The sequence below is a fragment of the Micropterus salmoides genome, unplaced genomic scaffold (assembly GCF_014851395.1).
Source record: "Micropterus salmoides isolate LMB-PRFRI ecotype aquatic unplaced genomic scaffold, ASM1485139v1 Ms_hic_scaffold_21, whole genome shotgun sequence".
Lineage (NCBI taxonomy): Eukaryota > Metazoa > Chordata > Actinopteri > Centrarchiformes > Centrarchidae > Micropterus > Micropterus salmoides.
Window position 1 is genome coordinate 12,633,522 of NW_024041262.1, and position 27,133 is coordinate 12,660,654.

The following is a 27,133-nucleotide window of genomic DNA, read 5'->3' on the forward strand; positions in this document are numbered from 1 at the left end:
TTTTTTTTTTTTTTTAAACGTACATCTTTTAAGGCAACCAGGAATAAAATGATTTCAAACTGAGTCACAAGATACCACAGATCTAAACAAACTACTTATATAACACTGGAACCATAATGCAAAAACAACACACTGACAACTCCTTAAGTGGACATATTATTTTGAGTTATCAAGAATACTCCGTACAGGAAACTGAAAGCCACCTGCCTCCAACTGCTGGGAACTACACATTGGGAATTGATGTCTGGAAATATTCATGGAGGAAATTGCTGAAAGGATAAGTGGAAATAAAAGGCGCCAAATCTCTCTCAGATGTTTTAATCCCCCAGTGAGTCACAGCCTGAGATGTTATTGTGATAGATTTTACATAAGCTCATGACTGTCCCAGTGTCCAACATCTGTTACTTTCTTAACTCTGCCTGTGTGTTTTTTTTGTCTTTGAAAAACAAATCCAAAACTTTGATCATTTCAGTCCAGTCTGCTCTGATTCAGGGATGACAGGAAGTTTTGAATTCATAATCCCATGAGATTCTTGCCCTTGTTCTTGGGAAACTTGGGTCTTCTCTCCCTCTTCTTGACTGAGTCTTTGTTCTTCTGACTGGCTTTAATCTCTGCTTCCCACTGTTTTTTCACCAGTGTGTAGAGCCTCATGGTGGCCTGCGCGTCTTGGACCTGGTAGAGAGAGAGAGGTGGGGTGTCAGTCCAAGATGCTGGGTATTGCTGCTGGTAGGGTGGAACGGTTAATCGTTTTCAAATCAAAATTGCGATTTGAAAGAACACGATTAGCTAATCGTGAAGAGGGCGATTAAAATGTAGGTTAATTATACAGCGCATCTGCCATTTTAAGCAGTCGTGCAGTTACAGATTCCACTGTCATCCTTGTGTGACATACTTGCTAACCAATTAGAAGCACCATACGGTCCTACTCGACAATCAGGGCGTGTACATTTTACAACAAACGAAACTGGAGGAAAACGTAGGATCATGGCATCAGGCGAACCGACACAGGCAGCGGCTGTGCCACGGTTTTGTCAGGCGTAACTCACACTGAAGTGTTTCAGCAGAGTGTTTAGCCTGCCCTACAATGTTGACGTGCTGTTAATTTGTCATTTTGTGTGCTTCAACTATGGATAACAGCTCTCTGTGAGCCCATTCCGTTCTGCTCTGTGCAGGCTACATAAGAGCGTTCTGCCTTTTTGTGCTTCTGTTGTGATTAAGTAGGCTACGTAGTTTAATTGTTTCTTTTTTGGTCTGTTTTGTTGATATACAATCAGGAGTCTACACTGTGTGTTTGATTTTGAAAAATCGACCGGATTCTCTATGTTCTCTATCTGACTTCATGCTTGGTTCATCTGCTCTGTGCTGCTTGACGTGGCTTCCGTCAAAAATAGACTAGCAGTAAATATTGAACTTAAAAAAAAATAAATAATCCAAATTGAATTGTGACCGCAATATCTGGCAGAAAAATAGCAGATTTTCCCCCCCAAATTGTTCAGCCCTAACCGCTGGTCACCTTTTGAAAACAATACGTGAGAGGTGCATTTGACGTGTTGATGACTTACAGATGAATGTTCACCATGTTGGACCTTAACGTTGAGTATTTCTCTACAGAGGAGTTTCAGCGAGGGTCGACCACTCTAAAAAAAATAAAATTAAAATAATATAGATATAGATATACATAATATACAGCACTGATTCTGAGAAATGGGTCTGGGGAGGATTGACATGGGAGCATAGTTTGTCAACTTTAAGTACCTTTACAGTCTTCTTAAAAGGTTTGTACTTCTGAGTGTCCCGGATTTTCTTTTTTGGATGGTCCAACAGTAAAATCTGAAACAGGAATTTAAGATTGGTGCTCACATTCAGTATATTTAACAATGATTTTAGTTCCCTCTCAAGATATTACGCCCAGCTTACCTTTAAGTCATTGTGTATGGCATGACCAACCACTATTCTGCCTTGCAGGATCTCAGCAACCTCCCTCTGCACAGTGTGTACATCCTCTCCTGCAGTGGGGCAAACGTGGATGATAAATAACGGTATTTCAGTTCCTCGTGTCAGTTAATTGTTCATTGCAACTACTTTCATGACTTACCGTCTTTGATGTCCTCTGGTCTGATGCCGCTGACGGCTGTCCTATAGTCAGTCACCTTCTCTGTGGGCTTCACATATTTATCATAGATGCATTTCCCAAACTGGTTCACGAGGGACACGCGGGCCAAGATGCTGTCCTCTCCATCAGGACCGACTCCCACCATCTCGCAATCGATGGCCACGGCTCTGGTGAGGCTAACGGTTGGCGGATGGCAAACAGAATGGTAAGAGAGGACAGTTGTCACTACTATGTGAGCCTGCCTGAGGAGCTAAAGCTGGGAGGTTTTGTTTTCTGATTTGAATTCACGAATGACACAACCTATCTATCTATCTATCTATCTATCTATCTTCAAGGCAGCTGTAGGTGCAGGAAAGCCAACACTTAAACACACCTCCAAGAAGGCATTTTTAAAAATAGTCCTTGCTCATAAATGCAAACTTTTATGTCACTACAAGTTGATTTTCATGTCGTTACAAAATAAATGGAAACACACACTGATCGGCTTCTCATACAGCTATGAGAGTGGTATTATCTCCTCATGTAACTCTTTGAAAGAAAGCAAATTAGCCAATGATCCAAAAAGTCAAACTATTCTTTGAAATCTAAAACATGTAAAACAGCAGTACGGTCCTTTAAAAGCTCAAGCAGGGAGCATTCACATCCTCCGCTCACAGTATAATTATAACAACACCACAGCTGCCAATGATGCCTTCAGGTAATATCTGATTTATCAGTTAATGACTGAACTGTTAACATCAGAAAGATGCATGTCCATGGTGGAAATCAATTAAGATAATTTTAGATGATAGCTAGTGAATATTTCAAATTTATTATAGCAACCTGTCATTCCACTTTTACCAGTATGACTTGAACTCATTTGAATCACATCTGTGGGGCTACAAAGTACACAGACTTTGTCGTCACTCACCCCTCAAAGGCTTTCTCCTTGACCAGGGCGCTCTCGGTGTCCTTGCTCTTCTGAATGCCCTGCTTCTTCCTCATGATCTCCGCTGCCTCTGCTCCCACTGTCGCCTCAATGTCGTCAGGGTCTACATCATCAAACCAAAGGTCCTCTCTACAGTAGCACAGGACAAGATGAAGTTAGCAGACACAGTTCTTCTTGACAAAAATATTGGCAGAAGTTAGTGCTGTATACTTACTCTGTAGGTTTCATCTGTTCAAGCACAGACTTCTTTTTCTTGGCAGTTTGCTCTCTGTTTGGCTTTCCATTGTCCATTTTCCTTTTTGGAGCAGCAGCCAGTCTCGTCTCTGAAAAAGCTGGAACATTTAATTTCACCTTAGAGTCCTTGGTGACAACACTGTCAGGAACAGTTTTGTGCTTCACTTTTTTCCCAGGTGTTGTCCTCCCAGGAGTGACGGTGTTCTTGGAAATATTTGAATTTTCTTTAGCCTCCTTTTTCCGCAGCTCACCATTTTGAGGTTTTGGTATCACAGGATGCTTCTTCTCCGGTTGACTGGCCTTTAACATCTGTGCACAGTTTAGCAAAGTTGTGAACAATCTTCAGGAAAGTACTGAATGTTACAAAATCTAAAACACAAGTATGACATGCAAAAGTGTTAACAAGCTCTTGACAAACCTCTTGTAATGTTTTCCAGTTGGCAGAGAACTGTTGGACATCTTTTGGAGGTAATGTTTGCTGAACTTTAGCCTTTCCTTGGTCCTTGGGTGGAGGCTTTTTTCTCTTAAACTTTTCTTTCATCCAGTTTTTCCTTTTCCATTTCGCGGTTTTGTTCTTCTCTGTAGATGTGAGTGTTTTAGCAGAAGAGTCTGTTTTCTTTGCGTTCACTTTAGACATTATGGCCACTTAAGGTGAAATGTTTGGTGTTTTAATAAAGTCTGTGAACCGTCCTCAGCCACGTTGGGCCGTCAGGGCCCCGTCACTTGATTACCAGGTGATGTTAAACTGAAGAGTGGATACCATCTTCACACTAAACGTTTCTCCAGAGTACGTTTACCGCGTAGCCGCACCTACGCAGTGAAACGGTTCGGATATTCTCCTTAACTGCCGAGAAAATTGCTCAGTGGTAAACTCCAGGTGCTCAAAACCATGCTGAAATGCATCTTTCCGAGATGTGTAGCAGCCAAATGCGTCCGGCAAAGACATGAAACCGTAACATAAGCGCGTATTGTTTTCTACCGAGCTAAACAACCAAAGACTAAGGTACACAACTCATATCCACTTTAATTTATATAATGTGTTAATACTTTAAAAACGATATTCTGCTGTTTATTTTGCTTCTTATTCCAAATGCGGAAATATTTGTCTGGCAAATATTTCACATCGGACTGAATACCATATGGGACGAAATATAGGCAAGGTTGATTGGTCAGCGATGTTTGACAGGAACTAAATAAGCACCCTGAGTTTTGGTAGAAATTTTGAATATAACGTTGTTGTTTTTTTTTATAACTAAGTCGTTATTTACATTGTGATAAATACGTCGCGTCTCATATTTAAAGGATATTTTGGTTTAAAAAAAAAAGCAAAGCTCAGTCTAGGTGACAAGAACATATCTGGTAGCGTTTTGAGAGGCACAATCTTCTCAGTAGGCTTAGATGAACCAAACCTACTTATTTATAGGTGTGTAACTCGAGCTAACTCAGCTTTTCTTAAATTGTAACACTTCCTCATGGTACCTTTCTCTGTTTTTGTTGTGGTTTCAGATCATGGTGGTAAACTCTCCCTCTCCACTGCCTGAGAGGGCAATTTATGGGTTTGTTCTTTTCCTTGGCTCACAGTTCGGCTTCTGTAAGTGTTGTCATGTCTAATATAAACACTTGTGTTACAGCTGCTCACTATGTACATCAAGGCATTAAAGTAATAGAATTATTGATAGAAAGTTGGTAAGAAGAAAATATACAATCTAAAATTGTATATATCAAAATATAAATGGGAGTGTGTAACAATCAACAGGATTTGACTGTATATTACAGAAGTGTAATGAATAAATAGTTGAGGTAGTAGAGTTGAGCTGGAATGGATTAAATACCTTAAAAAATTCAGTGTTGGGACAGAGTAAACCAGAGTATTGCAGCAGAGAATATTGCACATTAAGTATTGAAACAGAGGATATTCCACATATTGTCAAGTATTGCCCTTTAATGACCAAGAGACTATGTGTCAGAGGCCTGACCTCCCAGGTCATAACTTAACCCAGGCAAAAGATGTAGTCTTAAATATTAGAAACAATAAAACATGGTAGTAATATAACCATCCGAGTCAAAGAGGAAAACATCTTGTTTTCATTAAAAATTGATACCCAGCTATCTTAGAAAAACCCAGTACAGTAGTTTAGCAACACTTTACTGTGAATATCCAAACAAAAATATTAACCTGAAAAGACATCTGTACTTACCAAACCCATAATATTTTATCCAACTTAGTAGATACATTGCAGTCAGTATTTATAGTAGGAGTTGAAAAAATGGCCTAAAACCTCAATAAACGAGACCTAAAGTCTTGCAGTTTAATTGTGTGATGAAAAAAAAATTAGGTTATCAGCTATTGTTGTTTGTGTTTGAAATGTTATTAATTTCTGCATGATTATTTGCTTGTGATCAATTGTGAAACGGCAATAAATATAAAAACACTTTCTATAAATTTCTGTGATCTTCCATTTTTTAAAATAAAATGAGGTGTATATTAATTTAATTTATTCACCACAGATGTACTTTACATTTTCAAAAACTAGTAAGTCAAATGTAGTCATTCAACACACTCACTGTCAACAGTAATTATGGTGATTGACACTGGCTGTGTGCGTGTGAGTGCGTACAGAGGAAGCCCAGTTTCTCCAGTGTCAAACAGTGTGGATAGGTATTCAAACAAAAAACCCTAGAAACTTGTCTACAATACAACTTTCCTTTCTTCTCTCCACAGTTCTGTATTGCATGTGGGCATTTATACCAGAGGAATGGCTTCATTCAATAGGGCTCACTTACTGGCCTCAAAAGTAAGTATAAAGTTATCATTAGATAGTAGTTAGCTAATGAAGAGCTTCCTCTCTGGACTGTTAAATGAAATTGTGTGCCTCAGGAAGTGCACAAACCACATTAGAAGTTTTATGACACCTTGTCCTGTGTAGATATTGGGCCCTTGCGATGCCGATCTATCTGCTGGTTGCATTAATGATCTTTGTGGTGTTGCTGTTCGGAGTGAACATGAACAACACGGCTCCCCTCAACTCCGTGGATAACATCACAGGTGAGGACGTTTGCTAGAGGCTACCTGTGACCTGCTGGTTAGGAGACAATGCACCTGTGTGGCAACATTATATTTATATTCTAGTAACGTTTGTTCTACAACGGCTACTGATATTAATACTACAGTCACATCGGCCCTCACAATACAGTGATTAGCTAAAAGTTAGAAGAAGAAATACATACTACTAACTATTACATACATACAACAAAATATACATGATGCAGTTGATCTGACATCATGTCTCCAGACAAATGTTAAGAGGATTTTTTCGTGGCTTTCCAAACTTCCTGACCCTCACCCCCTTGAATGTCTCCTTTTTGTCACAGATGTGTATGCGCAAGGCCAGAGGACAGAGGCCTGCAGCGAAGAGGGAATACCCAGACTGAAAGATGTTTCCATTAGTGAAGTCAACAAAATGTTCTATATGTCGCCCAAGCTATAACAAACAGAAACAGATTTTAGCTGGAGGCAGAGTAGAAGTGTAGCTGCTTGGGATTTATTGTGGTGCACTGTTTACCCTTTGTTTATAAAAGAAGGATTGTGCTTTATTTATTTATCCAGGAACTATGCAACATGGGGCAAAGATGTACTGAATGATTTGACTTTTTCTGACGCTTTACTTATTTACTGTATATATGACGTGCTGTGTGTGTGGTAATATCAGTAATATGCTGAATGTGATGTAACATAATATCACAATACAAACAAATAAACCTATTGTTGCAAATGGTACTGTGGAGAATAACCTATGTTACATGTATGTCTGAAAAAAATAACGTTAAACAATAACACCAGTTAAGATTAATAATTAAATGATGAGGAACCATTTAACATCTGAAATAAAGTACAGTGGGAATAATGTTTTCCTTAGCTTCCCAGAAGTGAATTTCAGTTAATCTGCAACTTTACTGCCAACAAGTAGGCTAATTGTTGAGAGACTGAAGAGAGAGAGAGTTAGGCAGAGTACAGCAGTTTGGCAAAAAGAAAAGGCTGTATAAATCACAAATCTAGGAAACACTAGGACTTGTGTGCACTAACTTGACCAGTTGTCTGAACAACACAATTCCAGTTTCTGGCCAACCTTCAAATCATGGGAGAAGTCTGATGTCTGAGTTCTCAGACAGGGAGCTAACTGTTATGAGCTTGAACTATTTAGTAAAATCATGTAACTTTTAAAGAGAAGATAAGATGTTTAACATAACCTAAATGAATGTAGTAGACCTGAGGAGGCATGTGGAACGACATGCCCAGATGATGAGGCCTCACCAAGCCTCACTTGAGTAGTGAGGAGATCTGTTTTTGAATTGAAGGTTTAAGGTTGTTCAATGTATTTTCATTTATCGTAAATGTATATTTTATCTTTTAATGTGTGTATTTGTATTCAATGCAATTATCTTTACTTTGTCTTGATATTCTTATGTGGAGTTATCAGAATCAGAATCAGTTTTATTGCCAGGTATGTGTACACATACGAGGATTTTGACTGAGGATTGTACATTGCTCACAATGTGCTTATTCATACAATAATAAAATAATAATAATAATAAAATAAAATCAGACACAAACTACAGAGTAGACAACACTAATATACACACTATGAACAAAACAATATAGACATATTGATCAAGCCAGCAGGAAAACCTTAGGAAAATATTTGGCCACTCAAAATGATCAATTCCACAATGAGAAATTGTGTGATACTTGTTTTTGTGAACTCAAATGGACGTAGGATAAAAAAGTACCTACAACTCCAACAGTGTGACGCAGTTTAGTAGTTGGCCACGTTGCCTATGTTGTTGTAGGTTTGAGTGTTTTTTATTGCTGAAGGGATCAGGGAGTACCCATCATTCTCCACAATTCAATCATTAGCTCATTTTACAGAAGCAACAAGCACCAAAGTATTCATTCAGATTTACCAGTATGGTCTGTCTCTGTCTCTCTTTCCCTGCTTGAGGTTGGCCTAGATTTGCTCATTTGTAATCAATTTGTTTTTGTTTATACATGTAATATTCATACAAGTTGAAATAAACAATTAGATAGTAGCCTATTTCACCTGGAAAGGATTTGGAGGTTCTGGAGAAGAAAATCCTGACTCAGATTTACCATGTTAAGGCAGCACTAAACATCTATCTGATGTCCTCCTCTTTTTTAAACCTCCTCTGAAGTCCAATGTTCCCTCTTCATTATTTCGAGAACATCATGCATACGGGAAATATACACTTTTTCCAAGCCTGTCTATTCGAAAGCTAATGAAGGGTAAAGGAATATGGCCTGGAAAGTTGTCCCAATATCTAAGAGAAAGAAGACAGAGACAAAATTCTGGTGTACTGCTTTGAAGATGTGGCAGAGTTGGACGTTTGATGAAGACATAGCTGCATTCGTTTTTAGTATTTATTCCTGTCCACTAGGTGGCGATAACGAACAGCTTTGCGGATTGTCTAAACCTCAGCGAAGAAGACTGTGCCTCCATGATACTTGCTGCTGTTTATCATTTGTAATTCATCCAGTAGTATTCGTCGGGCATGTTCAGTTAAACGCACTGCGGCAGTAAACAAATGGCCTTCGCTCTGCCGGTGTGGCTCGCGGTCCAGGATGAGCTCCTCGGGTATGGCGAAGTGGACTGCGGGCCTCCGAGCTGCTTCGACGAGTTCGAGGACGAAGCTTTGTTCCAGATGTTCCACCTCACCAGACCTTGCATCTCGTTCATCACAGACGCCGCCCGCATCCGCATGAAGAACGTCGCTTTGAAGAAACCCGGGCTGTCCGTGGACTCGATGCTCATGGTGGCGCTGAACTATTACGCGCACGGAGTCTCCTCCGCTCCCGTCCTGCAGAAAGTTGGACTCAGCCAGACGGAGTGCTACTCGGTCATCGGCACAGTCTCTGGGGTCATCGCGGGGATGTCCGATCAGTTCATCTCATTCCCGCTGATCCAGCAAGCCAGAGCCAACGTCGCCTTCAAGATAGAGAAATTATGTGGGATCCCCAATGTCCTGGGCGTCCTGGCTCCAGCTCACTTCAAGATCAGAGCCTCTCCCTACGAGAAGGACACGTTCAGGTCTTTTGTAAACACCTTGGGTTACACGTCGGTCGTGAGCCAGATCATCTCAGACTCTGACGGCAACATACTGAGCGTTGAAAAATGCTGTGTGGGCAGCACGTTTGAGCAGGAAATGTGGGACTCGTCGTTCAAAGGAAGAGAAATGGAGGAGGACTTGCACGGACCATTTTGGGTTATTGGTAAGATATTCTTAAAATAAGAAACAGAAGTCAAAGAATGGGAAAAGCCCATGTAGTCAGACGCATAGATAAGAATGGTTAGGCTACCTAGTCTTCACTCTGTGCAAAGTGATGCCTAACCCTTGACAATGTATGTTTTTATTTAAAATGTTTGCTACACATTAAACACCCAGCTAGTGTGCTTTGTATCTTAACGGATTTGTGTATTTGTTTAAAATAATAATAATATGACAAAAAAAAACTTAACTCAAAGGACCACTTACTAGCATTTTCCAAGGCTTCCTCAGCAGATAGGGTTTGCTGGGATGCCATGACAGCTCCATTTGCTAGTAAGTGGACCTTAAGTTGAACTATGTTTGTCAAACTACTTTCTAAGGTCAAGAGTGAACATTACTACTCAGTCATTCTGAAGATTGTTATATTACATCATACAGCACTGGTACTTTGTCACTATTTCATAGTAGTACCCATGCAATGCAGTCTTATTTTACCATCATTCCTTTGTGTGCTTTTGTTGGTGCTAGCATGGTCCACACTCAATGTGTAAATTATGTTCCTCTTTTAGCTTCTATTTAGCTCTGAAAATTGTTGCTTCATTATTTTCTAAATAAAACACTTGTGGTGTAATCATACTGCCTTCCTTGGAGTAGGTGTACAGATCAGTTTCTCAACTTTGTGTAATAAATTCCTGGCAGACTGCAAGGCCGGTTTGTACCCTCCACAATCCACATTACCTGTTTCATCTGCATTATTAAAACTCATTTTATTACATTACTTTAGGATTATCATTTTAATGCTCCTGTTTCTCTGCTGCTTTATTAATTGTATGATTTTGTGTCCTTCTTAAAGGTGGGAAAGGCTACCAATTAAGTAAACATGTCTTGACTCCTGTGTCAGAGCCTACAAATGACAGTGAGTTCCGCTTTAATGAGGCCCACGCAAAGATCCACAACGTCATGCGGACAACGCTCGGCTCCATGAAGAGGCGTTTCAGATGCCTGATGCAACTGGGTTTTGCACAAGAAGGCTCTTTGGACAAAAAGTCCAACATTATCAAGGCGTGCTGTGTCCTGCACAACATCGCTAAGAAGTTCTCTGACCCTCCTCCTCCTGTAGCTGGTAAAATTGAGCCCCTGCTTCCAGGCAAGCAGCATTCAGTGGCAGTAGAGATCAACACTGAGGCTCTAAAAGCCAGACAGGAACTCATCTTCAAAAACTTCTCCGCTGTCTCCAGTAGTCAGGACCCACCGAGTACAGGCATAACAGAGGAGGACATGTGAGCAGAGCAGGTGTGTTGCCTGCTCTAGAGGATCATCGACATACTGTTAAAGACAAACACTGGAACCAAATCCCAGCTTTTAATTGCAAGACTTATACACAGTTTGAGGCAAGTTGCTGTTATCATGTCACTTTGGCAGCATTTTCATCTCGTTTGCAGATTTTTTAAAACCACATTATGGTGATTTTGTTACTAAAAATACTTTATTTCTTGTACAAATAAAAAACATACTTATCTACCTACATTTCTTATAAATAAATTCAATTTGAAAACATTCTTTGGTCAGCAGGAGTATTGTTCCCTCACATGATGATGATGATGATGATGATGATGATAATAACTTTGCATATAAAAGGGAAACTATGCATATACACTAAATATATAAGGCTCAAATGTTTTTCATATTTACACTTTATAACAATATACAAAGTATGTAGACTTGAATTAGTTTGTCATGAAGTGCACAATCTTGTTTAGTTTAGGCATTTGAGTGAAACTCTTGGAGTGCAGTGGCATTAGCATAAATCATGTCTGAGTTCTCATATATGTTCTCTTCAAGCTTGTCGTGTGCCTGCAGACTGTCCATGATGCATTGGTGCAGGAAAACATACTGGGACTGAAAAGAAACCAAAGATGCTGGTCATTTCAAAAGCTGAACTTTGTACACACTGGATTCTGGCTAGTACTTCCTTGTATGCAGTATTGCCACAGAAAAGATTAAACACATTAAACTGTAGATGTTTAAAAGCCTCAAAGTTTCCTAATAATGTAGGTCAAGCTTTTTTGTTTGGATTTATTATAATTTGGCGTCACAAAGAATGTGAATTTGACTGAAAGATTTCCATTCATAGACAAAAAAAAGTGTGACGTATTGGAAAGGTGTGACACTTGCATAGAAACTGCACAACAAATGGCCCTAATTCCACACATATGTTAATATTTAGTATGATTGAATAATTCTTTCCTTTCCAGAATTACTGAGATTTTGATTCAAGATTTGTAAATGTCTTTTTTTGATAAATATTCAGGCAGAGTGACTTGTAAAAGCTAAGTGGGGTAGTAGAGAAGACTGTCTCAGACCCATATTTTGGGGATGGAAATGAGTAACTACATGGAAATATGTGCACAGCATATATGGGCTATAGTATCACTGCTTGTACTGTATCACCAGCTGTGTCTAAAAATTGAAAGAGACCCAACCTTAAATGGTTAGCTAACTAAAGATGTGGTAGTTCAGCCTGAAGCAACTTCGTACGATCAGTTTTACCTCTGTCTGCACCATGTATGGTCGACACAGTCTCATCTTGTGCACAAAACCGTTGATGTCCACTGCTCTTTCTTTCCCTAGCTGCTGGAGCAACACATCTAGGGCGATGATAGTGCCTGTCCTCCCCACTCCAGCACTAAGAGAGAGACACGCAGCAAAAGGTGAGCAGTTAGTGTCAAGGTATAAAGGTCATCATCAGTAGTGACCAAGAAAAAAATATAAAAATTAAGACAGTGACAGTTTTTTTTTTTGTTTCAAAGCGCCCAACAAATGGCTCAGTACTCTCCACACAAGCACTCATTCTGTACCTGCAGTGCACTACGGTCGGTGCTCCAGTCCCTTCTTTCTCTATATGTTGCCTCACCAGTCCCCTGAACTGGATCAGGACTTCTGTGCCCTGTGGGACGCCATGGTCAGGCCAGGCAGTGAAGTGAAAATGTTTCACCATGCGCTCCTCTGAGGTGTTCCTCTGTGAAGAAGATTCACATACGAGGAATTCAAATAACTTGGATCTATGGCTTGAACTAGTCAAGTGGTTGGTAAATGATACCTATAAGCATTACCCTCTTTAAAAGCAAATGTGTACAAATTCAGACAAACTTCTTTGATGACATTTACAGCGAAAGACATAATGTATTTAAATAAATTGCTATTTGTGCTTTGACACAGTTTGAGTTAGGCACAGTCAAAACAGAAATGTAGAGACATATTAATACCAAACCTATTTAGTCACACTATAAACATTTTAGAGATGTTTCATACATGTTTCATCCTAAATTCCCTCAATGTCCAGTTGGGCTCCTGCTGCACAGACGTGATGGTGACCAACAGCTCTCCGTGAAGGCAAGGCCTGCTATCAGCAGGCCAGTATTGTTCACACTTAGTCTAAAAAGGGAAAGCACAAACACTGTTTTAATGTAGCTGTAGCAGTAGATCAAAAAGTGTCACTAAACTTTGACACTTAATTATTGGTGTGCACTGTAGGACATGTAAACTGTCCCATTTGACAACCCATTAGCTATAAAAGCAAATGATTCACAACAAAGCAATAAATTGCTCAAAAAAGTTTGCACTTCCTGTCAAATGTGGCAATCAAGGACTCTCAAATCTTCCTGAAAACTCACCCTTCCTCCCTCAGTGCAGTTGGTAACCATGACGATGCGTTTCACTCTTTGTTCCCAGATCATCCTCCAGAAATCATTGACTGTGTAGGGCAGAGGACCCTGAGTGGCAATGTACTCTCTGTTGCTGTTGTAGCCCTGAGAAGCAATTGCCAGCATTAATGTGTACACTTCTCTAGCTTTTCTATGTCCTACATTGCTCAGTATGATATTAGACACCATGTTGTGCAGGAAGTCAGCATAAATTGCTAGACTTGAAATTAATGTACATGTGCATGTGTTTCAGCAACCATTTACTTCAGTTAAGATGAATGGTTCAAGCTTATAAAATCTGCCCTTTCTTACTAAAGGATTTTTTTGACAGTTTGAGTCAAGGTTTTTCCAAGCTCACTATATGGTGGTGCACAATAATTACAGAAAGAGTTTTCTTAAATGATTGTTAGTTATCAAGGAATACCTACTGGCATGTAATTGGCATTAATGTAGTCGGAGGTCCCGTTGGAATTTGATGTAGTTAGCTTCACCCGACACCAGTCATCTAGGAAGATAAAACAGAAGATGTTTAACTGCAATGCACCACAACAGCAGCAACTAGGATGAGTGAGTGGATCTGGACCATTTCATCAGCCTTTATTACTCGTGATAGCATGGTCAGAGGGAAGGCTTACATGGCAGGACATTGTTGAAACGATTCCTCGCTTTGTTCTCAGGTAGAACAGCTTCCTTGCGTGTCTGCTCAGTGCCAACAGGAATGAGATTCTGCGTGGAAGTTGGCAGATGAAGCCGTGTGATTGAGACAAAGGTCAACAGAAAACAATTTCAACAGTATCACAACTATGCACATAGAGTTTAACAGTCCTATACAAATATAGGAAGACACAGAAGAGGGGGAACAAAATACAATTTTCTTTTTTAAGCACCTCATATTCCTCACTGAAACCTCTGTTCTCATCTGCACTTAATTGGTAGAAGTGGTCTGGAAACTTCGTCACCGGAATAGCTCTGAAAAAACAACAACTTGTCATGTCATTTTGTAAGAAAGTTGACATACATAAATATTACAGAATAAAGATTGACATTAATATTAGATCCAGTTTATTTTTGTGGTTAACCAGCGAATTCTATCCCAAGTGAACCTCATTACATAGAGACATAATTTTCTCTTTTTTTTCACCACATTTTCAGGGACTGACAGTGGTGTTAACAATATGAAAAGATGATGAAAAGTATACTTACATGCACTTTTTATTAGATAGTATGGAACCACCGATGAACATCTTTCTTCTGCTGTGGAAAATAAGCAAATGTGTTCACTGCTGGAGTCTAATTGAGTACATTTCAGGGAGACAATCAGATAATGAATAGTCACCGAGGCAGTACAAACCTGATGATATCTGGTCTTTTAAGCATAATCAAGACAATCAGACCAACCAGGAGACCAAAAAGAAGCACAGCAAAAACTGACCCTGCAATGACTCCTACAAGGAAGAAAATTTGCATTAAATGTTTGTAACATAACGGAGAAACTCAACACAGCAGAGCAGTCTCTATTGGCATCACTGTCACACTATCTTTATTTTCCCAGAAGGGTGAATTTTGCAATGTGAGAAAAAAAGTGAAATATAAAGTCCCAAAACCAAACAACAAGAAAGTCATATAACTGATGCCAGCACAGCACAAAAATGGGTGAGAATATATTGTTTTACATCACGGAACAAACTGTTTTGTAGAGTCATTTAGTCCCTTTGACTCACCTCTTGGATCGGTAGGACATGAAAAAACAATTGGTTTATAACTCCTGACGGTCCCAGACAGTGAAGCTAAAGACACCTCATATGTTCTGGCAGGTAGGAATCCAGATATTTTGATATGCTGTTCCCCATTTTCCACTTTATGAGTTTTCCCAGTCACATTAACCTCGACTGAAGTCCACACTCCAGCCGGCTTATTCCAGACAATAAAGACAGAGTAGCCAGCTGCCCAGTACTCACAGTGAGCACTTAAATCTGGAGGAACTGAAAAAATCAAGTGAAAAGATGCCTTTACAATCACAAACATCAACATACCAACACAGTGTAACTATATAATTTGTCAAAATACACAACACAAATTCATGCATTTCTATATACTAAAGACAAATATTTGATGACCTATCTTTTTAAAATCTGCACTCCACTGCAAAAAAGGAGTGCACTTACTTTTTCCCATCAAAAATATGTAGTCCAACATAACACAATAATGCCACAATGTATTTTGTTTAAAAAATCTTTCATTCATATGATTAGTTAATCCACAGAAAATTATTAAAAACTGTAACAATAATCGATTAAGACACAAAAATGCCACTAAAACAATCAACAACACTTTAACTGATTTTAAAAAGTAGCATTAGCTACAGCCCATATAACCATATCATTTCAATTAGCACTAATAACTGTACATGTGAATGAAAGGTACTGTATTTTGCTGCACAGTGTATAATTACATTTATTACATGGTTTCAAGAACTCAAAACTAAAAGTAAATTACATTACATTATGTAATGTTAAAGTACTTGGAAATCTTTCTTAAAATACAGATTAAGCAGATCATGTTAGTACTTAATGTTATTTGTGTTGGAAATACAGAAAAATATTAATATTAATGTTAATGTAGTAAGACAGATCTGTACTTACTGATTGTCAGATTGTGGCTACACTGTTGAAAGCGTGTGGAATTTCTTTCATACACAAGAGACACTGTATAGGTTGCACCGGGGTAAAGACCAGAAAATGACACATTGCGACCTCCAGGACTGACATGAGTTTGGGATTTATTAGTGGCTGTTGCATTCGAGAACAAGCCTTCAATCACTCCTTGGATCGATAAGTTAGTAACATGCCAGGACACATTGGTACAGTCTATGGCTGAAATGAAAGAGAAAATAAATGCAGACAAAAGCCTATAAAGCACATGATTCGATCAAAAAAAATACTAACTTAAGTTTTCCAGAAACAGGACTTGTAGGCTCTTTGTTAATTTACACATAAAACAATACTGTGTTATTCATATCACAACAGATTTTGAGTTTGTCAGAGAGAAGGCATGTATATTTACCTGTCACTATGAAGCCTTTATAAGGAGTGCTTTTGAGTCCAGAGAATACCGTGGTCACGCTGAATGCATACTCTGTTCCAGGCTGGAGAGATTGCGATGACTGTGACACAACATTCAAGGATCCATTTTGGGGAACTTGAAAGGTTTCCCCATTAATTTGAAGAGTGTAGTTCCAGTTTTTCTCCACATCCACATTCCACTGCAGGGTTACGCTGGTAACAGAGCGTTCAGTCACATTGACCAAAGCCACCATTGTGGGAACTGATGAAAAGGGGGGGGGGGAGCCATCACTCACCATAAAATTAATTCAATTAAATTTTATTTATGTACGGCCAATTCATAACAGATATTATCTCATTGCACTTTGCATATAGAGCAGGTCTAAACCGTACTCTTTTTAATAGTATTTGCAGTGACCCACAGGCTAGTGACAGCCTAGTTAATCCTTTAGAAATTAGACCCCTGTGTAGATTTATCTCAAATATCTAGGCAGTAACAAGAACAAGTCCAGGTCACTATCTACTGGCTGTTGTGTGTTCAATTGAACTCCAGTTATAAGCATCTAAATTTGACTTTGCTGTGCAGTAATTACTATTCATCTGTTAATTCATGTAATGTAAAGAAACATTAGTCCCTCAAAATCCTATGTTTGTTGAAAGTTTCATTTTACATTTATTTTACTCAAGAGATTGGTGGGACTATTTGTTAACGTGTAGTTGTAGGTAAAGTTAAATATAACAATTTGTGTATGATGATTTGTGTTGCATATCGCAAGCAAAATACTTGGCTCTAAGTGTATACAGGTCACCTCCATCAAACGCCACATGACTCCCTCAAACACAGTGATGGGAGTGAAATTACATTTTGTCTCAGCAGTAAGCAAATGGATCACACATAACTGGTGCCTCTAATAAAATTAACTTGACCTTAACAAGACTGGCATTGTTATCACATTCTAGGATGTAAGTTGAGATGCTGTTAACCTTGCCCCATATCAGTTATACTGGTCTCAATTTGTGTCAACACGGTCACATTCTTAACATTTTCAGAAGCTTAAAGTCACTGATTTATTTTTAAATGAAAGCATATAACTATCATGATTTGATGTTATTTCTTTTAAATTTAATTTCATTCTTATATTTTTTCATATTTCACATATTAGGTGAGCAACAACCATTTGCAAATAAAATGTAAGCTGTTGTATCAACGTTAAATAAACTAGAAAGAGACAGGTTTTGAAAGTATCTAATTAAAAAAATCCCACCCCCTCCCTTGAGCCCTTCCTCCAAAGACATTCCTCCAAAACACATTTTCATGTGCAGTGAGTGCACGGGCAGAGTGCATGCAGGTAGACAAGCAGACAAGCCAGCCAATCATATTATTCGGATAAGGAAAGACATCTTACCAGTGACTGCAGTGATGTTTACTCCACTACTTCTGACATTTTCAAACACAGTGAAGAGACTGAAATCGTATTTAGTCCCACTTGTGAGTTCTACGATTGTACGTGTCACGTGTTCTTGTCCCTCTGATGCAGTGACGTTTATCACCTTTCCATTGAACAAAATGATATAGCTGAGGATGCCATTCACTTTCTTCCATTGCAGATTTATACTGGTCTCAGTTTGTCCAACTGATTTGAACTCCTCTGAGTTACGAGGAGCTGGAATGTAAAGAAACACAATGAAGGAATTGTCAGAGAATTGCATTTAAAAAGTTATGTTTTGTGCAGTTTATTTTCAAACATTTAATACTTTGCATTAAATTCCATTATTTTATCTGCAACAGTCCAAAATATTAAGTGAGCAACACCCCTCTGGTACTGAGACACTTTAAATTAGATAATGTTACAGAGCTTTATCCTGGCTCTTGTTGGAGCCTTTGTCAGAGGAAAAACATCTTACCAGTGACTGCAGTGATGTCTACTCCACTACTTCTTACATTTTCAAACACAGTGAAGAGACTGAAATTGTATTTAGTCCCACTTGTGAGTTCCATGATTGTATGTGTCACGTGTTCTTGTCCCTCTGATGCAGTGACGTTTATCACCTTTCCATTGAACTCAAGTACATAGTTGAGGATGCCATTCACTTTCTTCCATTGCAGATTTATACTGGTCTCATTTTGTCCAACTGATTTGAACTCTTCTGTGTTACGAGGAGCTGGAATGTAAAGAAACACAATGAAGGAATTATCAGAGAATTGTAAAAAAGTTATGTTTTGTGCACTTTATTTTCAAACAATTAATACGTTGCATTCAATTCCATTATTTTATCTGCAACAGTCCAAAATATTAAGTGAGCAACACCCCTCTGGTACTGAGACACTTTAAATTAGATAATGTTACAGAGCTTTATCCTGGCTCTTGTTGGAGCCTTTGTTCGAGGAAAAACATCTTACCAGTGACTGCAGTGATGTCTACTCCACTACTTCTTACATTTTCAAACACAGTGAAGAGACTGAAATTGTATTTAGTCCCACTTGTGAGTTCCATGATTGTATGTGTCACGTGTTCTTGTCCCTCTGATGCAGTGACGTTTATCACCTTTCCATTGAACTCAAGTACATAGTTGAGGATGCCATTCACTTTCTTCCATTGCAGAGTTATACTGGTCTCATTTTGTCCAACTGATTTGAACTCTTCTGTGTTACGAGGAGCTGGAATGTAAAGAAACACAATGAAGGAATTATCAGAGAATTGTAAAAAAGTTATGTTTTGTGCACTTTATTTTCAAACAATTAATACGTTGCATTCAATTCCATTATTTTATCTGCAACAGTCCAAAATATTAAGTGAGCAACACCCCTCTGGTACTGAGACACTTTAAATTAGATAATGTTACAGAGCTTTATCCTGGCTCTTGTTGGAGCCTTTGTTCGAGGAAAAACATCTTACCAGTGACTGCAGTGATGTCTACTCCACTACTTCTTACATTTTCAAACACAGTGAAGAGACTGAAATTGTATTTAGTCCCACTTGTGAGTTCCATGATTGTATGTGTCACGTGTTCTTGTCCCTCTGATGCAGTGACGTTTATCTCGTTTCCATTGAACAAAATGATATAACTGAGGGCTTCTTTCACTTTCTTCCACTGCAGAGTTATACTGGTCTCATTTTGTCCAACTGATTTGAACTCTTCTGTGTTACGAGGAGCTGGAATGTAAAGAAACACAATGAAGGAATTATCAGAGAATTGTAAAAAAGTTATGTTTTGTGCACTTTATTTTCAAACAATTAATACGTTGCATTCAATTCCATTATTTTATCTGCAACAGTCCAAAATATTAAGTGAGCAACACCCCTCTGGTACTGAGACACTTTAAATTAGATAATATTACAGAGCTTTATCCTGGCTCTTGTTGGAGCCTTTGTCAGAGGAAAAGCATCTTACCAGTGACTGCAGTGATGTTTACTCCACTACTTCTTACATTTTCAAACACAGTGAAGAGACTGAAATCGTATTTAGTCCCACTTGTGAGTTCTATGATTGTATGTGTCACGTGTTCTTGTCCCTCTGATGCAGTGACGTTTATCTCGTTTCCATTGAACAAAATGATATAGCTGAAGGTGCCATTCACTTTCTTCCATTGCAGAGTTATACTGGTCTCATTTTGTCCAACTGATTTGAACTCCTCTGAGTTACGAGGAGCTGGAATGTAAAGAAACAAAATGAAGGAATTGTCAGAGAATTGTATTTAAAAAGTTATGTTTTGTGCAGTTTATTTTCAAACAATTAATACGTTGCATTAAATTCCATTATTTTATCTGCAACAGTCCAAAATATTAAGTGAGCAACACCCCTCTGGTACTGAGACACTTTAAATTAGATAATATTACAGAGCTTTATCCTGGCTCTTGTTGGAGCCTTTGTCAGAGGAAAAACATCTTACCAGTGACTGCAGTGATGTCTACTCCACTACTTGTTACATTTTCAAACACAGTGAAGAGACTGAAATCGTATTTAGTCCCACTTGTGAGTTCCATGATTGTATGTGTCACGTGTTCTTGTCCCTCTGATGCAGTGACGTTTATCACCTTTCCATTGAACTCAAGTACATAGTTGAGGATGCCATTCACTTTCTTCCATTGCAGAGTTATACTGGTCTCATTTTGTCCAACTGATTTGAACTCTTCTGTGTTACGAGGAGCTGGAATGTAAAGAAACACAATGAAGGAATTATCAGAGAATTGTAAAAAAGTTATGTTTTGTGCACTTTATTTTCAAACGATTAATACGTTGCATTAAATTCCATTATTTTATCTGCAACAGTACAAAATATTAAGTGAGTAACACCCCTCTGGTACTGAGACACTTTAAATTAGATAATGTTACAGAGCTTTATCCTGGCTCTTGTTGGAGCCTTTGTCAGAGGAAAAACATCTTACCAGTGACTGCAGTGATGTTTACTCCACTACTTCTTACATTTTCAAACACAGTGAAGAGACTGAAATCGTATTTAGTCCCACTTGTGAGTTCCATGATTGTATGTGTCACGTGTTCTTGTCTATCTGATGCAGTGACGTTTATCTCGTTTCCATTGAACAAAATGATATAACTGAGGGCTTCTTTCACTTTCTTCCACTGCAGAGTTATACTGGTCTCATTTTGTCCAACTGATTTGAACTCCTCTGAGTTACGAGGAGCTGGAATGTAAAGAAACACAATGAAGGAATTGTCAGAGAATTGTATTTAAAAAGTTATGTTTTGTGCCGTTTATTTTCAAACAATTAATACGTTGCATTAAATTCCATTATTTTATCTGCAACAGTCCAAAATATTAAGTGAGCAACACCCCTCTGGTACTGAGACACTTTAAATTAGATAATGTTACAGAGCTTTATCCTGGCTCTTGTTGGAGCCTTTGTCAGAGGAAAAACATCTTACCAGTGACTGCAGTGATGTCTACTCCACTACTTCTTACATTTTCAAACACAGTGAAGAGACTGAAATTGTATTTAGTCCCACTTGTGAGTTCCATGATTGTATGTGTCACGTGTTCTTGTCTATCTGATGCAGTGACGTTTATCTCGTTTCCATTGAACAAAATGATATAACTGAGGGCTTCTTTCACTTTCTTCCACTGCAGAGTTATACTGGTCTCATTTTGTCCAACTGATTTGAACTCCTCTGAGTTACGAGGAGCTGGAATGTAAAGAAACACAATGAAGGAATTGTCAGAGAATTGTATTTAAAAAGTTATGTTTTGTGCCGTTTATTTTCAAACAATTAATACGTTGCATTAAATTCCATTATTTTATCTGCAACAGTCCAAAATATTAAGTGAGCAACACCCCTCTGGTACTGAGACACTTTAAATTAGATAATGTTACAGAGCTTTATCCTGGCTCTTGTTGGAGCCTTTGTCAGAGGAAAAACATCTTACCAGTGACTGCAGTGATGTCTACTCCACTACTTCTTACATTTTCAAACACAGTGAAGAGACTGAAATTGTATTTAGTCCCACTTGTGAGTTCCATGATTGTATGTGTCACGTGTTCTTGTCCCTCTGATGCAGTGACGTTTATCACCTTTCCATTGAACTCAAGTACATAGTTGAGGATGCCATTCACTTTCTTCCATTGCAGAGTTATACTGGTCTCATTTTGTCCAACTGATTTGAACTCCTCTGAGTTACGAGGAGCTGGAATGTAAAGAAACACAATGAAGGAATTGTCAGAGAATTGTATTTAAAAAGTTATGTTTTGTGCCGTTTATTATCAAACAATTAATACGTTGCATTAAATTCCATTATTTTATCTGCAACAGTCCAAAATATTAAGTGAGCAACACCCCTCTGGTACTGAGACACTTTAAATTAGATAATGTTACAGAGCTTTATCCTGGCTCTTGTTGGAGCCTTTGTTCGAGGAAAAACATCTTACCAGTGACTGCAGTGATGTTTACTCCACTACTTGTTACATTTTCAAACACAGTGAAGAGACTGAAATCGTATTTAGTCCCACTTGTGAGTTCCATGATTGTATGTGTCACGTGTTCTTGTCTATCTGATGCAGTGACGTTTATCTCGTTTCCATTGAACAAAATGATATAACTGAGGGCTTCTTTCACTTTCTTCCACTGCAGAGTTATACTGGTCTCATTTTGTCCAACTGATTTGAACTCCTCTGAGTTACGAGGAGCTGGAATGTAAAGAAACACAATGAAGGAATTGTCAGAGAATTGTATTTAAAAAGTTATGTTTTGTGCCGTTTATTATCAAACAATTAATACGTTGCATTAAATTCCATTATTTTATCTGCAACAGTCCAAAATATTAAGTGAGCAACACCCCTCTGGTACTGAGACACTTTAAATTAGATAATGTTACAGAGCTTTATCCTGGCTCTTGTTGGAGCCTTTGTTCGAGGAAAAACATCTTACCAGTGACTGCAGTGATGTCTACTCCACTACTTCTTACATTTTCAAACACAGTGAAGAGACTGAAATTGTATTTAGTCCCACTTGTGAGTTCCATGATTGTATGTGTCACGTGTTCTTGTCCCTCTGATGCAGTGACGTTTATCTCGTTTCCATTGAACTCAAGTACATAGTTGAGGATGCCATTCACTTTCTTCCATTGCAGATTTATACTGGTCTCATTTTGTCCAACTGATTTGAACTCCTCTGTGTTACGAGGAGCTGGAATGTAAAGAAACACAATGAAGGAATTATCAGATAATTGTAAAAAGTTATGTTTTGTGCAGTTTATTTTCAAACGAATAGTAAAGTTGCATTCAATTCCATTATTTTAACTGCAACAGTCCAAAATATTAAGTGAGCAACACCCCTCTGGTACTGAGACACTTTAAATTAGATAATATTACAGAGCTTTATCCTGACTCTTGTTGGAGCCTTTGTCCGAGGAAAAACATCTTACCAGTGACTGCAGTGATGTCTACTCCACTACTTGTTACATTTTCAAACACAGTGAAGAGACTGAAATCGTATTTAGTCCCACTTGTGAGTTCCATGATTGTATCTGTCACGTGTTCTTGTCCCTCTAATGCAGTGACGTTTATCACCTTTCCATTGAACTCAAGTACATAGTTGAGGATGCTATTCACTTTCTTCCATTGCAGAGTTATACTGGTCTCATTTTGTCCAACTGATTTGAACTCCTCTGTGTTACGAGGAGCTGGAATGCAAAGAAACACAATGAAGGAATTATCAGATAATTGTATTTAAAATCGTATTTAGTCTCAATGGTAAGTTTCGAGATTGTGTGTGTCACTAATTGTCCCCCTGGTGCAGCGACGTTTATCACCTTTCCAAAAAACTCAAGTACATAGTTGAAGGTTTCTTTCACTTCATTTTCATTTACTTTATTCCACTCCAGAGTTATGCTGGTCTCAGTTTCGTTAACTGATTTGAACTCTTTTGCGTTAGGAAGAGCTGGAACATGAACGATATGATGAAGAAACTGTAACAAAATCTGGAGTTTTTAAAATGACAGGATATTCCTAATAAAATGTTTTGTTTTGTGTAGTTTTCCAAACAAACAACAATATGTTGCATTAAATTAGATATTAAATTATAATACTGAAATCGTATTTAGTACCACTGGTAAGTTCAGTGATTGTGTGTGTCACTAGTTTTCCCTCTGATGCAGTGACGTTTATCTCCTTTCCATTGAACTCAAACGTATAGTTGAAACTGACATTTACTTTGTTCCACTGCAGAGTTATACTGGTCTCAGTTTGTTTAGCTGATTTGAACTCTTTTGGGTTAGGAGGAGCCAGGATGTAAAAGACATGAAGAAGGAACAATAACAAAATTTGATTTAAAAAAATTATAGGATGTCCCTGGTGTTTAACATTTTCAGGAGATTAAAGTTTCATTAGAGAGTGTTGAGTGTGACACGTTCACCACATTAAACATTATTCATGACTGCCGTAATATAACACAAGGAAATACAGACTTGTCACCAACCAAAAATAAGGGACAGCAGCTCACACTTACTGGTTTTCACTGCTTCTGTGGCTTTTGTCACTGTTGTTTTCTGTGTTTCGTCCGTTGATGAGTTTGTGCTGGAGTCAGTGACACCCTAAACAGATGACGAATCATTGGGGCCCAGAGAGAATCAAAAATATTATTTAAATCTAATTTCATACTGTACAAAATTGCCAGAAGTGCTCAGAAGTGCTGACTATGTAATCTACACAGTTGACACTATAATGCAATCTCTGAGTATCACAAAGCAATGCCATTTCTGTTGTTAATTTATATCTATATTATATTGTATCTATCTGTCAGCGGCAGCAGGAGGTAAAAAAAAAACAACACTCCCTATATAGAGGTGTTCTATTCTACTTTTAGTCAACAATTTTTCTTACAAGTACAAAATCTTTCATTACAAACAGGCTGACAAAACAGTTTGAGATAAATATATGATCTTGTTGTGCAGGAACCTTAAGGAAACATCAGAGATCTTCAAATGCAAATTATGGCCTGGAAACTGTTCTAGCATTTTGCACTTCTACCTCTAAAGCTTCAAGTGCAACTCTTAAAATATGCTACTAAAAGAGCTGACAAAAAGACTAATTCAGACACAATCGTCAAACCATTATTCGTTTGTTTTTAAATAAGAGCAAATCACTTTCATTAAAAACAGATATTTATATGTACAGATATCTTCCGAGGTTTAATTTTTTTACCACATCATAACATTCAAAATTCTATATCTTCTAATAAACAAACTATAAGACAAAACACTATCCAACTACAGCACCTTGTCTAAAACATACAATAAACAAGATAGGAAATGTTAAAGGTATATATCCCCTTCTGTTTTACAGTAAGTTATTTCCTCATCTGTGCTTTTTTTCTCTGAGGAAGTGAGAATAGACTACTGATGCAGAGAAAGAATTAAATCATATTTCACCATCTGAAAAAGTCCATCATTCTTATATCATGCAGATCTTTTTGTGTTCTTTACATACTGATATTTCAGGCCATGCTTTGAACATTCACTGCGGTTTCGACTCGTTTTCTTTTGTTGAGGGTAACTATCTGATCAAAACGGAAGGTTAAAAAAAACTTACCAAAAGTAGGCTGAGGAAGACACACAGCAGCAAGTGGACTGAGGTGATTTTACAAGATAAAAGCTTCATCATTGTTCATTGAGCAACACCCACACAATGAGCTTGTTGAACTCCTTTGTTGTCTGAAGCTCCCCTTCAAGTTTCTATTTTCAGTACTGCCACTGGTGTGTTGGCAGTGAATGTCCTCGTGCCACGGCTGACGTAGTCCAGTATTAACTTTATTCCTGTGGTGTTGACTTTTAATTCTTAACCATGTCCTCCTTCTGTAATCGCTGGAGCCCTTTCATATTGGCAAGTGACTAAGTAAATAGCTGCTTCTCCTTTTGGCCTTGTACAACCACAGATACCTTTGCCCCGCCTGTTACTTCCTTATTAACGGCCAAAGTGTGCCTGTTTTACATAATTATATGTGGTAATTGCTTTATGTATGCCATATGATTATTCTTACTAGTTTAATGTGTATGACTGTGTGTGTACCTTTAAGGTGTGTGTGTGTTTTAAGTATTTTAAAATGTTAATGTCTTAGTTAAAATCACTGTCTACTGTCTTCAGATCGGCTGGTTTCACAGAGCAGTAGACTTGCTTTTAGTTTCTTTGTGCGGTCTCGGTAGTCAGTAATATTTATAGCTTTGCTTGTGGTTAACAGCTATAAGGAACTGCAGCCAGAAAAAAATCACCAACACACTTTGAACAGAACATGAAGTTACGATAGTGTTTATAGGGTCATATTATGGCACAGCAGGCAATACAGCTACTGGTTAATCAAAGAAAATGTTGTCCATTGGGGAAACATGAGGAAGTTCTCTTCATAAATGATCATAGTTTTCCTCTTATGCTTATTTTTCAAGATTTCATTCTTAAACAGAACAACTACTGTATAGTGAGCTAAGATATTGAGCATAACCAGTGTTTCTTTTAAAAAGCATATTCATTCAACATTCATGCAAAATTACTTTATTTCATATGTGGCCCCTGTCTGCATGATCATTTCAAGACTCTACGATATGTATAAGCGAAAATCACATTTTTTTTGTAGTTTTAATCTATACAAACCTTAAAATTCATAATTTTTTGTGGAATTCATCATTTCAGAGGAAACCTCTTATAGTGATCACATCTGTTCGGGTCAAATTGATCACTATGAGTGGACAACTTGATTACAATAAGTGACTTACTTAAACAGCATTTTTATAAGAATTATTATGTCCCAAACTTTTTTGATCATTATAGGTTTCCACTGTACCAAAAAATAAGCCTTATAAAATCTACTTTACAAAATAGATTTCACTAATTACTTTGGTGAAGGAAGTCTTTGTATACAGAAAAAAAGTCTTATCACTATAAATTTTGTGGCTCTGGCCATTCTAACAGAGAACGACCTCAAACCTTAATGCAACACAAAAATCATACAATTCAGTGATTATTTTAAGTACTAGGTCATACAGTGCACCATGTTTATCTTTATACATCTAGATGAATGCCTGTATTTATTCTGCTTGGCATTTCTATGAGTGCAAAACTAAATCTTTTGTCCCTTAATTAGTCCTTTTCTCCTGGACTGATGCTAAAAAGCTCATCCATGTCTTCTGTCACAACTGTTTCAATTCCCTCCTGTTTGGTCCACCCTTCAAGATTCTCAACATATAGCAGCACGTGCACTGCAATTGTGCCACCAGTCCACCCACTCCTGCCACCACACCACCCCCCACTCCAGGCATCCACTGGCTTCCCATCCACTGCAGGACTTAGTTTAACCCTGCCTGCTG

At 38.1% G+C, this 27,133-nt stretch overlaps 4 protein-coding genes across 25 annotated transcripts; 2 read left to right on the plus strand and 2 right to left on the minus strand.

The window, feature by feature from the left end:
* Positions 1–4,162, minus strand: rexo4 (REX4 homolog, 3'-5' exonuclease). Of its 3 annotated transcripts, none has more exons than XM_038736617.1 (9): positions 3,694–4,162; positions 3,527–3,584; positions 3,256–3,364; positions 3,024–3,170; positions 2,096–2,289; positions 1,918–2,006; positions 1,756–1,830; positions 1,563–1,637; positions 1–672 (listed from the first exon to the last, which is right to left on the minus strand). In XM_038736617.1, the coding sequence occupies exons 1-9, from the start codon at positions 3,910–3,912 to the stop codon at positions 514–516; spliced, it is 1,125 nt and encodes a 374-aa protein (XP_038592545.1). In that variant the 5' UTR covers positions 3,913–4,162; the 3' UTR covers positions 1–513. The 3 variants fall into 3 exon arrangements, with proteins under 3 accessions (XP_038592545.1, XP_038592544.1, XP_038592543.1); XM_038736616.1 differs by having other exon boundaries at positions 3,256–3,373; XM_038736615.1 differs by having other exon boundaries at positions 3,256–3,584.
* Positions 4,163–4,183: 21 nt separating this feature from the next.
* Positions 4,184–7,053, plus strand: LOC119916571 (phosphatidylinositol glycan anchor biosynthesis, class P). 4 transcript variants are annotated; one of them, XM_038736623.1, is made up of 5 exons: positions 4,184–4,278; positions 4,782–4,866; positions 5,998–6,070; positions 6,203–6,321; positions 6,648–7,053. In XM_038736623.1, the coding sequence occupies exons 2-5, from the start codon at positions 4,785–4,787 to the stop codon at positions 6,761–6,763; spliced, it is 390 nt and encodes a 129-aa protein (XP_038592551.1). In that variant the 5' UTR covers positions 4,184–4,278; positions 4,782–4,784; the 3' UTR covers positions 6,764–7,053. The 4 variants fall into 4 exon arrangements, with proteins under 4 accessions (XP_038592551.1, XP_038592549.1, XP_038592552.1 ...); XM_038736621.1 differs by lacking the exon at positions 4,184–4,278 and adding an exon at positions 4,427–4,698; XM_038736624.1 differs by lacking the exon at positions 4,184–4,278 and adding an exon at positions 4,427–4,698 and having other exon boundaries at positions 4,782–4,831.
* A 1,726-nt stretch (positions 7,054–8,779) lies between these two features.
* On the plus strand, positions 8,780–11,114 carry si:dkey-197c15.6 (putative nuclease HARBI1). The gene is made up of 2 exons (XM_038736618.1): positions 8,780–9,561; positions 10,411–11,114. Exons 1-2 carry the CDS (start codon positions 8,877–8,879, stop codon positions 10,839–10,841), a joined length of 1,116 nt encoding a protein of 371 aa, XP_038592546.1. The 5' UTR covers positions 8,780–8,876; the 3' UTR covers positions 10,842–11,114.
* LOC119916562 (receptor-type tyrosine-protein phosphatase H-like) lies at positions 11,022–25,686 on the minus strand. Of its 17 annotated transcripts, none has more exons than XM_038736596.1 (27): positions 25,368–25,686; positions 24,286–24,370; positions 23,204–23,461; positions 22,708–22,965; positions 22,209–22,466; positions 21,710–21,967; positions 21,211–21,468; positions 20,712–20,969; positions 20,216–20,473; positions 19,717–19,974; positions 19,221–19,478; positions 18,725–18,982; positions 18,229–18,486; positions 17,730–17,987; positions 16,325–16,585; positions 15,904–16,134; positions 14,983–15,243; positions 14,613–14,706; positions 14,465–14,512; positions 14,149–14,230; positions 13,897–13,987; positions 13,690–13,766; positions 13,232–13,366; positions 12,870–12,992; positions 12,416–12,576; positions 12,108–12,243; positions 11,022–11,456 (listed from the first exon to the last, which is right to left on the minus strand). In XM_038736596.1, exons 1-27 carry the CDS (start codon positions 25,437–25,439, stop codon positions 11,319–11,321), a joined length of 5,091 nt encoding a protein of 1,696 aa, XP_038592524.1. In that variant the 5' UTR covers positions 25,440–25,686; the 3' UTR covers positions 11,022–11,318. The 17 variants fall into 17 exon arrangements, with proteins under 17 accessions (XP_038592524.1, XP_038592523.1, XP_038592533.1 ...); XM_038736595.1 differs by having other exon boundaries at positions 14,465–14,515; positions 25,368–25,685; XM_038736605.1 differs by lacking the exon at positions 25,368–25,686 and adding an exon at positions 23,591–23,718 and having other exon boundaries at positions 14,465–14,515; positions 24,286–24,368.
* Between the last annotated feature and the right edge of the window lie 1,447 nt (positions 25,687–27,133).

What these genes read in the sequence shown, in the direction of transcription:
- LOC119916571 (XM_038736623.1), top strand. Translation starts at nt 4,785, where the DNA reads ATGGTGGTAAACTCTCCCTCTCCACTGCCTGAGAGGGCAATTTATGGG. An exon ending in TGGCTCACAGTTCGGCTTCT is followed by an intron (nt 4,867 to 5,997) that starts GTAAGTGTTGTC and finishes TTCTCTCCACAG; the next exon opens with TTCTGTATTGCATGTGGGCA. An exon ending in CTCCGTGGATAACATCACAG is followed by an intron (nt 6,322 to 6,647) that starts GTGAGGACGTTT and finishes TTTTTGTCACAG; the next exon opens with ATGTGTATGCGCAAGGCCAG.
- LOC119916562 (XM_038736595.1), bottom strand. Translation starts at nt 25,439, where the DNA reads ATGATGAAGCTTTTATCTTGTAAAATCACCTCAGTCCACTTGCTGCTG. An exon ending in ATGTCCTACCGATCCAAGAG is followed by an intron (nt 14,707 to 14,982) that starts GTGAGTCAAAGG and finishes TCTTCCTTGTAG; the next exon opens with GAGTCATTGCAGGGTCAGTT. An exon ending in CCGACCGTAGTGCACTGCAG is followed by an intron (nt 12,244 to 12,415) that starts GTACAGAATGAG and finishes TCTCTCTCTTAG; the next exon opens with TGCTGGAGTGGGGAGGACAG.
- si:dkey-197c15.6 (XM_038736618.1), top strand. Translation starts at nt 8,877, where the DNA reads ATGGCCTTCGCTCTGCCGGTGTGGCTCGCGGTCCAGGATGAGCTCCTC. An exon ending in CGGACCATTTTGGGTTATTG is followed by an intron (nt 9,562 to 10,410) that starts GTAAGATATTCT and finishes TCCTTCTTAAAG; the next exon opens with GTGGGAAAGGCTACCAATTA.
- rexo4 (XM_038736615.1), bottom strand. Translation starts at nt 3,912, where the DNA reads ATGTCTAAAGTGAACGCAAAGAAAACAGACTCTTCTGCTAAAACACTC. An exon ending in ACTGGAAAACATTACAAGAG is followed by an intron (nt 3,585 to 3,693) that starts GTTTGTCAAGAG and finishes AACTGTGCACAG; the next exon opens with ATGTTAAAGGCCAGTCAACC. An exon ending in CCATACACAATGACTTAAAG is followed by an intron (nt 1,831 to 1,917) that starts GTAAGCTGGGCG and finishes TTCCTGTTTCAG; the next exon opens with ATTTTACTGTTGGACCATCC.